The following is a 12693-nucleotide window of genomic DNA, read 5'->3' as shown; positions in this document are numbered from 1 at the left end:
TTTGTGATTGCCAATTTTTTTTCCCTATTAAACACAGTTTGCTTATTGGAGGCAACAAGGGACTTTATAGGGGCACAAGGAGCTTATTTTTGTACCAAACATTTAACTTTATCAAATGAAAACATTTAAATTTTTATGAATTTGATTTCTGATTGTCATTACATATTTATTGATGGTGAATTTTAGTTATAAAAAAATTGTTTATGACATTAAGTTATAGCAAAATTTTATAGTATTTTTGAATTAGATTATGTGAGGCCCCAATTTAAGTTTCGCACAGGGCCCTCAAAATCTCAGAGACGACCCTGTGTTGGGGTTGGTAGGGGCGGCGGGTTGCATCTCTAGTTTTTTAATTTTTAGATTATGTGATTTTTTAATCTTTTTTTTTTTTAAGTTTTAAATTAAAGTTTTTATTATTATTTTTTTTTTTTAAGTTTGATGATGTGTCTTGTTTTAAACGATTAGATTATTAGGATGGTCAAGATTTTTCGAAATGCAGGTAAATGCATAAACTTTAAATGTAGAGGCTCGGGATCCTCTTTGCTACACATACGAAATAAAAAACTTATGTGAGTTTTTCATATAAAAATATGTAATTCAATAACCTCAAAACCATTTTTGTTTTTGGTGAACTAGAGGAGGGGGGGTTGAACCCCAAACCCCCAAACAAACAAAACAACCTAACCAAAGTTGTTGTATTGAATAGCTCACAATCGAGAGAAAATTCAACCACAGATTTATCGATGTCCTTTTTAAATTACGTTATTGAATAGAAGCAAAGAATCCCAATCTTTGATAATTTTGTCATCATACATTTGTTTTCAAATGAGTCCATTCAACAATGTAAAATATTACAACGCGTTTTGGCCTTATTTTCCTTTTGTTCCAAATCAAAGTAGTTGTATTGAATAGCTCGCAATCAAGGAAAAATTGAAACACAAATGAATTATCCATGGTTCCTATATTGTTATTGGAATGGCTCTCGTTACAATATATGTCATTTATACTCTTTATTCTTATTGATTTAATAAAATTCTATCGCCTTATTATAAATAAATAAAAAGTTGTGTTCCTGATCTTTTTTTTCAATCCTTTCTTGTGTACGGAAAATAATTGATATTTTGTCTGATACCTAAATTTTTTATATATAACGCTATATACACATGCAAATACAAATTAACTAATTTTTGTTGAGTAGAGGTATAAATACAGTTGCGCCTTCAAAATTTCAGAATCAGCCCTAGTTAAAGTCGACAATACGGCCAGGAATATGCATCATCATGCATGACTCAAATTAAACGGTCTCCACAAAACTTTTCAAAGAAAAGTCGGAAAGACCTTTCAACAAAAAGAAAAAGGACAGATGTTATAAATAAATAAATAAATAAATAAATAAAGGACAGAGAGACCAAAGAGATATAAAATTTATAAATAGGTGACAAACACATATGTCCAAGTAACATATACAAAATTGTAATCATACAATTATATTCCAAGCTTTCCTCAGCATCGCCAAATAAAAGAAATCTTTGGTAAGCTCTCGTGTTTTCAATTTTGCCAAGTGTTGTTACATAGCAACTTAATTATGAAGACTCATCCATCTTCTAATTAGAATTGTTAATCATGTGGACTTAATTACTTTTGTTACATAGCAACAACAAGAAAATGTTTGCATTCATAAAAATGCGGTTTTTTTTTTTATCTTTGAGAAGTGTACGAAAAACGAAATTTTTTTTCAAAAATACGTCAATATGCGTATAATATTCGAATGAACCAACTAGGAGTTGTGGTATTATATTTTCAGCTCTATAGTGCACTTACTAGATGAATGAATGACTAATTATTTTTCATAGTAAATTTAGGTTTTACCCATAAAAAAACTTTCACTTTTGGAAAAAGCCAAAGCTTTTTGAAAAAAGACAGAATAACCTCTCAACTTTCAAACCAAAGACATGCAAATGTAAAGGATTTCTTAGGAAATCAAAAAATAAATAAGGGCAATTTTGTCCATTTTTGCTTGTTTTAAAAATTTTCTCTCTCCTTTGGGCTTTTCCAAAGTCTCCCTATAATTGCTAATCACATATATGAATGTTATGTTAATCAGATTGGATCCAAGTATGGAAGCTCGCACAGCACTTCATGCGTGTCAATATCAAAGTTGATGATCTTGATTACACCATTAAGTATGCCTTGAACCTAGCTATATATGTGATTTGGCTAAATCTAATCGCATGCAAATTTTATTTTAGGCCTTATCTTATTGTTTAATTTATGTATATTAATACAACATTTTATTTGTTCTTATAATATTGACAGGTTTTACACAGAATTTTTGGGGATGAAAGTGTTGAGTAGAAAACATTTCCCGGAAGAAAAATACTCAAATGCAGTTATTGGGTTTGGACCTCAAGAGACTCATTTTGTGATAGGCCTCACATCCCACCGTATGTTATAATTTTTTCACTCCAAAACTTAATTATCTTAATGAAATCCTAAAAGTTAACCTTAAGAAACCCTAAAACTCTGCTTGTAAATCTTCTTTGGGCTTGTTTGCTATACCATATTAGACTATAGATATGAGTAAATAGCTCATGTTAGTTGTTTGATGTCAACTTGTGCTATTTAATTACCTGACTATTTTAAACAGTTTGGGTTTTTAATACTCTCCTTATCTGACTAACTAAGAGCATCTCCAATCGATGTGTTAAATTGCCACATGGACATGAAATGGCAAAAATTGAAGGTTAAAGTTGCTCCAACCGAGTAGTCAAATCCTAGATGAATTTAAAGGCTGGAAGAGATATGTCAAAAATAACATATCAAAATGCTTGATGTCAAATATTATTTTAATATTTTTTTTTAGTCATGGACCTTACAATCATTTACTTTCTTTTAAAACTTTATGCATCATATGGCCCCATTTTCTTTTAAAAATATAATAAAATAATATGATATTTGGCATTTTGGATTGAGATAAATTTTTTCAAAAGTGTCAAATTGTCACATAAGCCATCAAATTCAAATTTAACATTTTGCATTTATGCTCTAATACAACCCACACACCCCGGTTTAGATAATAGACACTTAATTATAAGGCTAGGAAAAAAAAACACAGGTTCAATATCAAACACTATATTTTCATTCTTCTTCTCCCTAGGTTATTATTCTCTTCATTCTTCTCCAACTATCTCTCTCTCTCTCTCTCTCTCTCTCTCTCTCTCTCTCTCTCTCTCTCTCTCTCTCTCTCTATTTTTTTGTTTGAATTTCTAACACCCAAGTTTGCAACTCTGCTTAGTGTTGAAACTCTTTCTTGCCCATTTATGTTGTTTCGATTCAACGCTCAGCCAAACAAGTTTGGTTCTCAATCCTATTTTATTTTTTTAAATTGGTGGGTCAGTATAATTGGCTCTCGATTCAAAGCTCAGCCAGATTCTTGATTTTTTATATATTAATTTTTTGGTCAAAATCCCATATTCCAATTTTAACTTGAGGGGTTTTGCATCAATGATATGATGGGCCGGCGAAGAAGACAATGAAGGAAGCAGATAGAGGGAAGAGATAATCGGGAGAGAGGTTTCTTGTTATAGTATTAAGCAGCCGTTGGATGTATTTAATGGCTAAAATGATTTGGCAAAAACAAATGAAAAACAATTTTGTCATATGAATCTTATCAAAAAAATTCGCGTCATTTGAATTTCAATTTCCACTTAAATTATCAAAGAATTAAAAATAAATAAATAGTCTAATCTGATGTTATCCAACAGAGCACCAAACACAGTACAACTTAGTCTGACTATTTATCTGGAACAACACCAAAATCCTTATAATATTATGGATAAATAATCAGTACTCTTCAAAACAGATTAATATTATCCGACAAAAATTAATCAATGACGTACCAAACAAACCCTTCTTGTTATCTTAATCCACAGACAATGAAGCGGACAAGTTAGAGGTTGGAACAACCTTCAATCATTTTGGAATCGCAACCCAAGATGTGAGTATCACTCTATTTATAATTTTGTGCCCCTGACATTTTTAAACTTTTAGAAATAGTGACCGTTAATTGGGTAACACTTTTGTTCTTGGTTTATCTTTAGATTTATAATATAGTTGAAAAAATTCGAGCCAAGGGAGGAGTGATCACTCGCGAACCAGGGCCAATCGCAACTGGCGGGACTAGCATATTCGCCTTCGTGAAGGATCCCAACGGCTACACTTTCGAGCTCCTCCGGAGGCCACCAACTCCAGAACCACTTTGCCAAATATGCCTTAATGTGTTTGATATGGATCGCTCTATTGAGTTCTACAGTAAGGTATGCCTACTTTCTTAATAGAAATATTAGCTTTTATTCATAACAGATTATAATAACTTTTCTTAATTAATCTCATATTTGATCTACCCATGCAGTCCTTGGGCATGAACCTACTACTACCAAAGTTTAACGCTACTGAAGAGCAGGTAAGCTTTTTTATTATTATTATTTTTTATTTTTAATATACAGTATAAGAATAGGGGATTCAAACTTAATTCATTTTCCAACAAAGTAAGGAGAAACGTCAAAATATTGTATGTAATGTCCAACCTTAACCCTTTATTTGGATGAAGGAATTGAAAATTACATAGAATTCTAAAATGACAGAAATTAGATTTCCATCATTTTAATTTCTGGCAATTAAAGATTTCAGTGTTTGGATTTATGTATGTCGAATTTTGTAAATGATAGAATATAGTAAATGACATTATAGAAATTGTGAAATGACTCTTATTTTTGTAGAAATTAAACTCGGGAATTTGATGCCTCAATTTCCATGATTTTTTCAGCGTGTCATTTAATAAATTCCGCCCTTAAGTTGCCAAACAAAGAAATTGTCAATTTCTCCTCTTAAATTCCCAACTTTTAGCCAAATTCCGAGTTATTTTCCCTCATCCAAACGGAACGTGATAGTTATTAAAAAATACACCTGTTCCTAATTAACCTGAAACAAATCTTATATTTAATCACTTTTTTTTTTCTGCTTCATGTGGTGTAGTATACTCTAGCTATGTTGGGTTATGGATCCAATTTTACTGAGACAACTATTATCGAGTTGAAATACAATTATAACGTGACCCGGTATACCAGAGGAAACGGATATGCACAGGTGAGCAAAAATAAAATAAAAATTCTCTATCTTTTTGTTTGTGCCTTGTTCATTGATTTATATTTTCTAATCTTTTTAAATAAATAAATTGTATTTCAAGGTTGCTATTGGCACTAATGACGTGTACAAGAGCGCAGCAGCTTTTGAACTGGTTACCAAGGAATTTGGAGGGAAAATAATTCGTCCACCGGGTCCAATCCCAAAAATCAAAACCAAAATCACTGCATTCCTTGACACAGATGGCTTTCAAACGGTAAAACCTCCTTTGATTGCATAGTTCATATAGATATACAGAAATTTTCTTATGCGGACGTCCGGACGTTATTATCGTGCAGATGCCATGTATGGTCCGGACGTCATATTTATTTTTAACACAAGCTTACAGAACCATTCTATGTTAACCTCTGTAGGTGTTGGTGGACAATCAAGACTATCTTAAAGAATTGAAGAAACAGTAACTTACAACTATAAGATCGGATTAAATTTAACCAATTATGTTTCATGGCATGCTTATTAGGTTATCCTTTCTACAGATGTATTTTTTTAATAAATGTTTGTCAGTTTTGCCATGTAACTGAGCAAACCTTAATTTCTGTCTGTACCTTGTAATTCATCTTTCAAATCTCCTTTCAATAACTTTTTGAAGCCATATTCAGTGCATTCTCTGTGAGGTATGATCTTCAATTCCGAACAGAGTGCCAAAACTTCATAAGGATCCAAGTGCTTAAAAATCTCTGGGTCTCGATCATAATCCTGACAGCATGAAATTTATATCAAAGAAAGAAATAATGAAATGAGGAAGTCGGGACGCTCTACATCAATTCAATTCATAGGGCAGGCATCCCTCCCACAGATCTGGCCAGCGTCCCAATAACCTAAACTAACCAAGAAAACTATTTAAGAAAATGTCTTAAGAAAGAAAAGAAAAGGACTGATTTGCTACTCACCTTTTCTGTGACTATAACAACTGGCTTGTGCCCAAACGTGTCCTCCAGCTCTCTTAGTCTCCTCCTGATCATCTCAGTATCCTACATTTGCCACAAAATCACAAAGCTTGAGATATTACCATCTAAATCAACATTTAGCTAACCCAGGGGTTATATTCCGTTTTAATGTAGCTTTGCACGCCATATACTTGTGTTTGATCAGCAGATTGAAATTAGCTTAAATTGACGAGATTATACTAATGGCAGAGAAAAACAAGTTTTAGATCTTTTTTCTCATTTGGGGAAGGGAAAGGGTCGTGAATGTAAAGGGATAAGGGCTCTACCACGTAAGCTAGAAGCCCCACATATATTTTACATTTTACTTATGCAGTAAGCATATTAAAATATAAAGGTGTCTGCCCCATCATTTGGTTCAAAAAAAGACATTGCACATGACAAGAATCTCATGTCAAAGAAGCGGAAGATTAAGCAGTACCTTGGCCTGAAATATGTGATGATCGCTGAATTCAAGGCGATCAACATAGAATGCTCCTATCTGCAGCAAGTTCTATTCAATTTAGAGATGGAAGCACAGATAGGAGAAACAAGCTAAGTAGTAAAGAAACATGTGGTGCCCACAGAATTTGTCGCGGGACCAGAAAATGACATGTATAAAGTTTCTTAGCATCTCCAAGAAGCAAATTTGAAAATTAATTACACAGCAGATACACACAAATATGTTTACGTATGTATCTGCTTTGCATATATTTGAAAATTAATTGCACAACAGATGCGCACACACAAATATATTTATATATGTATCTGCTTTCAACAAAGGAGAGGTGGCCAACAGTATAATACCTTCTCAACTCCCTTCACAAATGCATTTGATGAACCAATGGCAGAAACACATAATACAATGCTGTTAGACAAATCCCTCAGAGGTTTTCTGGAGTTGACATTTCCCACGTCAAAGAAATAACAGGGATCCATTTTAGTGAAGAAAATAGGAAGAGATTTATTAACTTGTTGTAGCATCAAGTCAATATCTTTGAGATTTTGTTCTGAAACCTGTGAGATTCACAAGCATAAACTTTTGTGTCAATTACAGACTTCCACTGGCTAACATACACAAGGGCTGAGGCAAAATCTTTAACCCACTTTTTTAACCAAAATAAAAAAAAGTAAAGATCAGTTTATATACCAAATCTGCATGATGGAGTACAACAACATCTGCCCGTCTAAGCGCATTCAAAGGCTCCCTTAACGGTCCACGTGGGATTAAGTGACAGTTGCCCCATAGTGTTAATCCGTTAACCATTACAATCTCTAGATCACGCTGCAAGCTCCAGTGCTGTCTTCCACATATTTATAAAATAAAGTAAAAGAATAGCACCTCAATGAGCATGAACGAGTGGGATCACAGATCCTCTAGGTCACCAATTGATGGAGTGGCAGACTAGCACCCAAAACACATATACAAAATTAAGAAAAAGGGAAAAAGATTGGCAGACAACAAGAAGCTCTACATTTTAAAACATCTCAACAACATGTTAAATTTTGATTCAGGCCAATTTGCCATGTCCCCTAAACTACTCTACTAATAACCACAAAATCACTCTTTCCTTTGCTATCCCACATTAAGGATATAGAACATTGTCTAAGTTACACTCAAAGATCACATACCACTACTTGGTAAAGACTTAAATGATAGAAAGTGCATCCTAAGTCCCCAAAATGGAGGAAAAAGAGGAAAGAAATACAGGATAAAGTATACAATTATACCTGCATTCCATCGTCAAGAATTACAGCACCAATTTTTTCTGAACTAAGATGACCCCCCACTTTCGGTTCAATGCACAGTCCATCAGAGCGTTTACTCGTAGAGCTAGGATCAACATAACCATATCTTTCAAAAAATCGAGCAGCAACAGCTGCCCGTTTTGCACCCACACCAATCTTTACAGGCCTTCCAAGTAAATGCCTATGAAGCATTCTGGCTTCATCCCCACCAGCATAACCCTGGCAACGGAAATATCACTTGAAATTTCATGGACACTTCAAATCAAACATGAAGATCGATAAACATTAAACAATATACAAAAGAAAATTAAATAAAGTAAAAGTACCCTAGTAAGAATGAGAGGTGAAATTCCTGAATCAGCTAAAAAGCGAGCAATGAACTCCGCCATCGGAGTTTTCCCATTGCCTCCCCATGTCAAATTCCCAACACTGATCACTGGCACCGGCAACCTTCCAATTCAATAATTTCTTCTTAATTAAAGCTAAAATAAGAAAATAACTATACAGAATCATTTCAAGCAAGAGCTCTGCATCGATTCCATCTAAATTGGCATGATTTGGGCTTGAACCAGTTGAGCTAAAACTTCTAAACAATACCTACAGACAACGCTTTACGTACCGTTTGGTTTCTCGGAAAATGTGAGAAATGCACTACAATTCAAGAGGTCGCGTTAAAATTGATAAAGCACAACTGAATTCGACTCATAGCCTCTAGCGGCAACGGTCTCAATTCAGCCAAGGTCCAAAATTGTTTTGTTTTATTTTCCGAGCAGCCAAACAGAAGAGAAAGAATGAAGTGGAGATCGGAGGAGAGATATTACCGGTGCTTTCTGAAGAGGCCGGAATGGTAGAGAGAGCGGCGGAGAAAGAGAGCGAGCTTGTAGAGAGAGGAGGCGAAGCAGAGGACAGGGATCAGAGAGAGTTGAAGATGAGTGAGCTTAGCGTGGTTCTGAGCGTAGGCGATCTCGCTCACTGCTTTTCTCAGTTTCTCCATTGAAGACGGCGAAAGAGCCAAGGAGAAGAGGAAAACCCCGGAAAAGAGAGGGAAGAGCGAGGGTTTCGGTTCCAGTTTAATTTGCTGTTTACTTTGTTGTAGGCTCGTGTCGTGCAACTCAACGACAGTTTTTATTTTATTTTTTATAAATAAAATAAAATAAAAATCTTTCTAGTAAAAAATTACAAAAACTTTTCTCAAACTTTTACTCTAGTTCTCAAAATTTAAATTTGAGTAACATGAAAAAAATCTTAGCCGCGCCGCCTTATGGGGTTTGGCAGCCTCCTTCCTTACCTCTTTTCTCCTCTTTTTTTTCTCTTTTTTTTAAGATTGTTAATTTATTTTGTGATGTGGAAGTAGTCGTCATGAAGTGATGTTGTCTCCATGATATAGTCACTGTATTTTGGCCCACATACACAAGGACTTGGCTCCGTTCTACATAGTTTGGAGCTCTAAAGAAGGAAAGATGTCTGGTTGCGTTGGGTTCGGATTTAGCCAATGCGGGACTATGGGTTTAGTCGATATGACGCTATGATTTTCTACAAGATGACCGGAAGACGTGGAGTGGTGGTCATGTTTCTTAGTTTTGTTTTAAACTAATAATTTTCAGAAACTCTTTTGGAGTTTGTGCGATTTGTTTTCTATTTATGATTTTTTTTTTTTTTAAATGTTGGCTTTCGATACGTATTTGCCGTTTCTGTCATTACGCTACAGATTTGTATTGTAAGTCTAAGTACATGTGCTTCTGGTTGCTGAATCGGGGATTTAGTCATTGTTTGGGTTGTGCGTGATTCTCTCCAGATCAATTCAACATATTGATGTGTTTGGTCACAGAAGAAGATTTATCTATATTCGGCACGTAGTTGCTTTGTTCATCAATAAAATACTATCACTTATTTTCAACCAAAAAAAAAAAGTAATATCATCCTTAAATTTAGAACTAGTCAAAATACACGCGTGAAAAATTATCAAACTTTTCTTTTCTCATTTTGACTTTAATATTGGTGATTTCACCTCATTAAAGTACATCCAATTAACAAAAAAAAAATATTTTTGCTGACCACTCTTAATTGACGGTGATAAAAAATATTCTTAAACAAAAATAGATATTTACGAAGAAAAAAAAGCAACACAAAAAAGTAATACTTTTATTGTTCTTTTTATGTGGTAGAGAAGATATTTACAAAGAAAAAAAAAAGAACACACCAGCTCCTAGTCAAAAATTGGACCTGCTGAAAATATTAAAGAACTTGAAATGCTAGGATCCTCTAAGAAAGCGTCTTGAATTAGATCAAAGGCTATCAAACCACAAACTATCATTGACACAAATGATGTATGATGATCACCTTACATTTAAGACAATAAATTGGCCGTCATAAAAATTTGCCAAAACATAGAACTTTAAAGCTAATTAAACAAAACTTGAGCATATATTGGCCGTCATGTGTTGTCCAGATATGTTATTAATTGCATCCACGATATGACAGCATTGAGAAGTCACTTTCAACAACAATTATATTAGGACCGCTCAAGTGCTCGATCGGTAAATTAACCACTCGTTTGGATTCATTCTAATATGTCATATCATGATCTAAACTGTTTATTTTTTAGGTAATCATTCAATGAACATTCGCTACCCAAAAAAAATTAGCCAAATCAAACATTGTTAGTAAATGTCTATTTATTTAATAACATTTAGATGACCATATGTTGTCAATCTTGGATAATTTTTCGCATTGTTAGTCTTTGAATGAATACCTAACAAATGAATAGTTCAAATCATGAGATGACATTGTGGAATGAGTTCAAAAGAGTGGTTAGCTTAGCCTAGTATAATAGTAGTTTATTGCTTCAGAAATTCTGGGATTGCATTCGTAATTCAGCTAAAAAAGTCAATAGTCACAAGTGCCATTACAATAACAAAACGATCAGACATCAAAATTGAGACAATCTAGGGCTCATCCACTAACAATCACGTAGGATAAGAGAAATTCTAGCATAGGCATCCCAACTAAGAGTGCACACTCAGAACAACCAAAAATAGATTAAGCTTGAAAAAACCAAGCTATAATAATACAAATAAAACTCTCACAGAAGATAGGTGGAAAACTCTCACAAATGAGAGGTGAAAAACTCTCACAAAATGAGAGGTGAAAACTACACAGAAAACCCAAAGAGTCTCTGCGACTTATTCCAAACATAAAGAAACCGCAAAAAGTATGGTGGTAGAGATCCGATACCGAAATGCAGGTAAAGATCTAACACTGAGACACATTCGCCTATGATGAGAAAAGGAAAATCATAACAAAATGAAGACAAATAGGGGAAACATTTTGTCTTTGAAAATTGGGGAAGAAAGGGGAAGGGAGGAAGAGAGGAGGGGAGAGAGGAGGAAGATTAGTGGATTCATCCCCTTCAAAGTAAAAATGGCTATAGAGTGTTTTTTTGGGAGAGAGGGGGCTAAGATTTTTAGTGTCACTTTTTTATAAGGCTTTACTGGTGATTTGCCCCTGAACTTGTATCTAGCTTTCTATTTACTCCATATCATTTTTTTTATTTATAAAAAATTAAGAATATGAACTTCTTTTTTTCGCCAATTTCCCTCATGCTGTTTAAATTCTCAACATTTTATCCAATTTGCCGTTAAATATGAAAGCAAATTGGTTGTTTTCATGTTAAAATAAAATAAAAATAATTTCACATTTGAAATAATAATTATAACAATAAAGTAAAATATCTCTCTCTCCAAGCTCTTCTTCCCCAAACCCCAACCTCCCTTGTCCTCTTCATAAATCACACCACCACCCATTCTCTCTCCCTTGACTTCACTCTATGCCCTCACTGCACCCAAAGATCGAACACATCCCATACAACAATACCAAAACCACCACCATATATTTGAACTAAAAAAAAGCCAGATGCACATATTTGAACACACACAAAAAAAAAAACATATCTATTTGGACAAAAACCGCACCAGGTGCGGGCAAGTTGTGGTGAGGTGGGTAACTTCGTGGATGTCGGGGCTGAGCTTGGGGTTTGGGGGAAGAGAGAGAGAGAGAGAGTGAGTGATGGTTGTGAGGTGGTGGCTGTGGGAGGGTGGGCTGCTAAGAGGGGAGGGCGTGATGGGTAAAGGAGTGGTTATGGGTCTGAGGGTGCATTGCGAAAGGGGAGGCAGTGACAGTGGGGAAGGGGGATGGGTTACGAAAGGAGCGCAAGGGGATAAGTTTTTTTTTTTTTTTTTTTTTCTCTTTTTCTTTAATTTTTTTTTTAATAAAATAAATATATTTTAATAATTTAACAAAAAATTAGATGAAATGTTGATGATTTAGAAGACAATGGGTAAATTGGCAAAAAAAAAGAAGTTCATATCTTTAATTTTCTTTATTAAAAAAAAAGGAATAAATTAAAAATTAAGTACAAATTTAAAGGACAAATCATCAATTAACCTTTTTTTTATATAAATATATTCTTATCGTGTGGGAAAAATAAGCTAAAATAGCAAGTTTGTGAACTTTCTTAAGTACTTGGGCCAATTAAAACACTTTCAAATTTCTCCCCTAGTACTATTGAAAAAGAATAAAATTTCTCCCCCAGCTTCCCTATTGAAGTCCATGAATGATCTTCAATTTGTGGGGCCCACTTAGGAAAATTTAGCTTCATGATTTCATATTATGTGGGACCGTATTACATGTGTCCGATCATGGCGGATTCATATAATAATAATAATATGGATATAAAATCATCTACAACCGTTGATCAAATCAAGTGGAAAAAGTAAAAATTGAAAAAGGTAAACTTAGTGAAATGACAAACGAATCCATG

At 34.1% G+C, this 12693-nt stretch overlaps 2 protein-coding genes across 3 annotated transcripts; one reads left to right on the top strand and one right to left on the bottom strand.

The window, feature by feature from the left end:
• On the top strand, nucleotides 1451-5805 carry LOC18780721 (lactoylglutathione lyase). Its single transcript, XM_020561188.1, has 9 exons — nucleotides 1451-1532; nucleotides 2105-2183; nucleotides 2317-2444; nucleotides 3933-3997; nucleotides 4101-4316; nucleotides 4412-4462; nucleotides 5035-5145; nucleotides 5246-5398; nucleotides 5556-5805. The coding sequence occupies exons 2-9, from the start codon at nucleotides 2140-2142 to the stop codon at nucleotides 5601-5603; spliced, it is 816 nt and encodes a 271-aa protein (XP_020416777.1). The 5' UTR covers nucleotides 1451-1532; nucleotides 2105-2139; the 3' UTR covers nucleotides 5604-5805.
• Nucleotides 5605-9006, bottom strand: LOC18780417 (probable tetraacyldisaccharide 4'-kinase, mitochondrial). 2 transcript variants are annotated; one of them, XM_007213928.2, is made up of 8 exons: nucleotides 8696-9006; nucleotides 8201-8324; nucleotides 7857-8093; nucleotides 7276-7425; nucleotides 6933-7142; nucleotides 6568-6627; nucleotides 6093-6173; nucleotides 5605-5898 (listed from the first exon to the last, which is right to left on the bottom strand). In XM_007213928.2, the coding sequence occupies exons 1-8, from the start codon at nucleotides 8866-8868 to the stop codon at nucleotides 5731-5733; spliced, it is 1203 nt and encodes a 400-aa protein (XP_007213990.1). In that variant the 5' UTR covers nucleotides 8869-9006; the 3' UTR covers nucleotides 5605-5730. The 2 variants fall into 2 exon arrangements, with proteins under 2 accessions (XP_007213990.1, XP_020416776.1); XM_020561187.1 differs by lacking the exon at nucleotides 8201-8324 and having other exon boundaries at nucleotides 8696-8777.

Source organism: Prunus persica, chromosome G4, assembly GCF_000346465.2.
Source record: "Prunus persica cultivar Lovell chromosome G4, Prunus_persica_NCBIv2, whole genome shotgun sequence".
Lineage (NCBI taxonomy): Eukaryota > Viridiplantae > Streptophyta > Magnoliopsida > Rosales > Rosaceae > Prunus > Prunus persica.
Note: the sequence above shows the minus strand (reverse complement) of the source record. Positions and strands in the feature narration are given on the sequence as shown.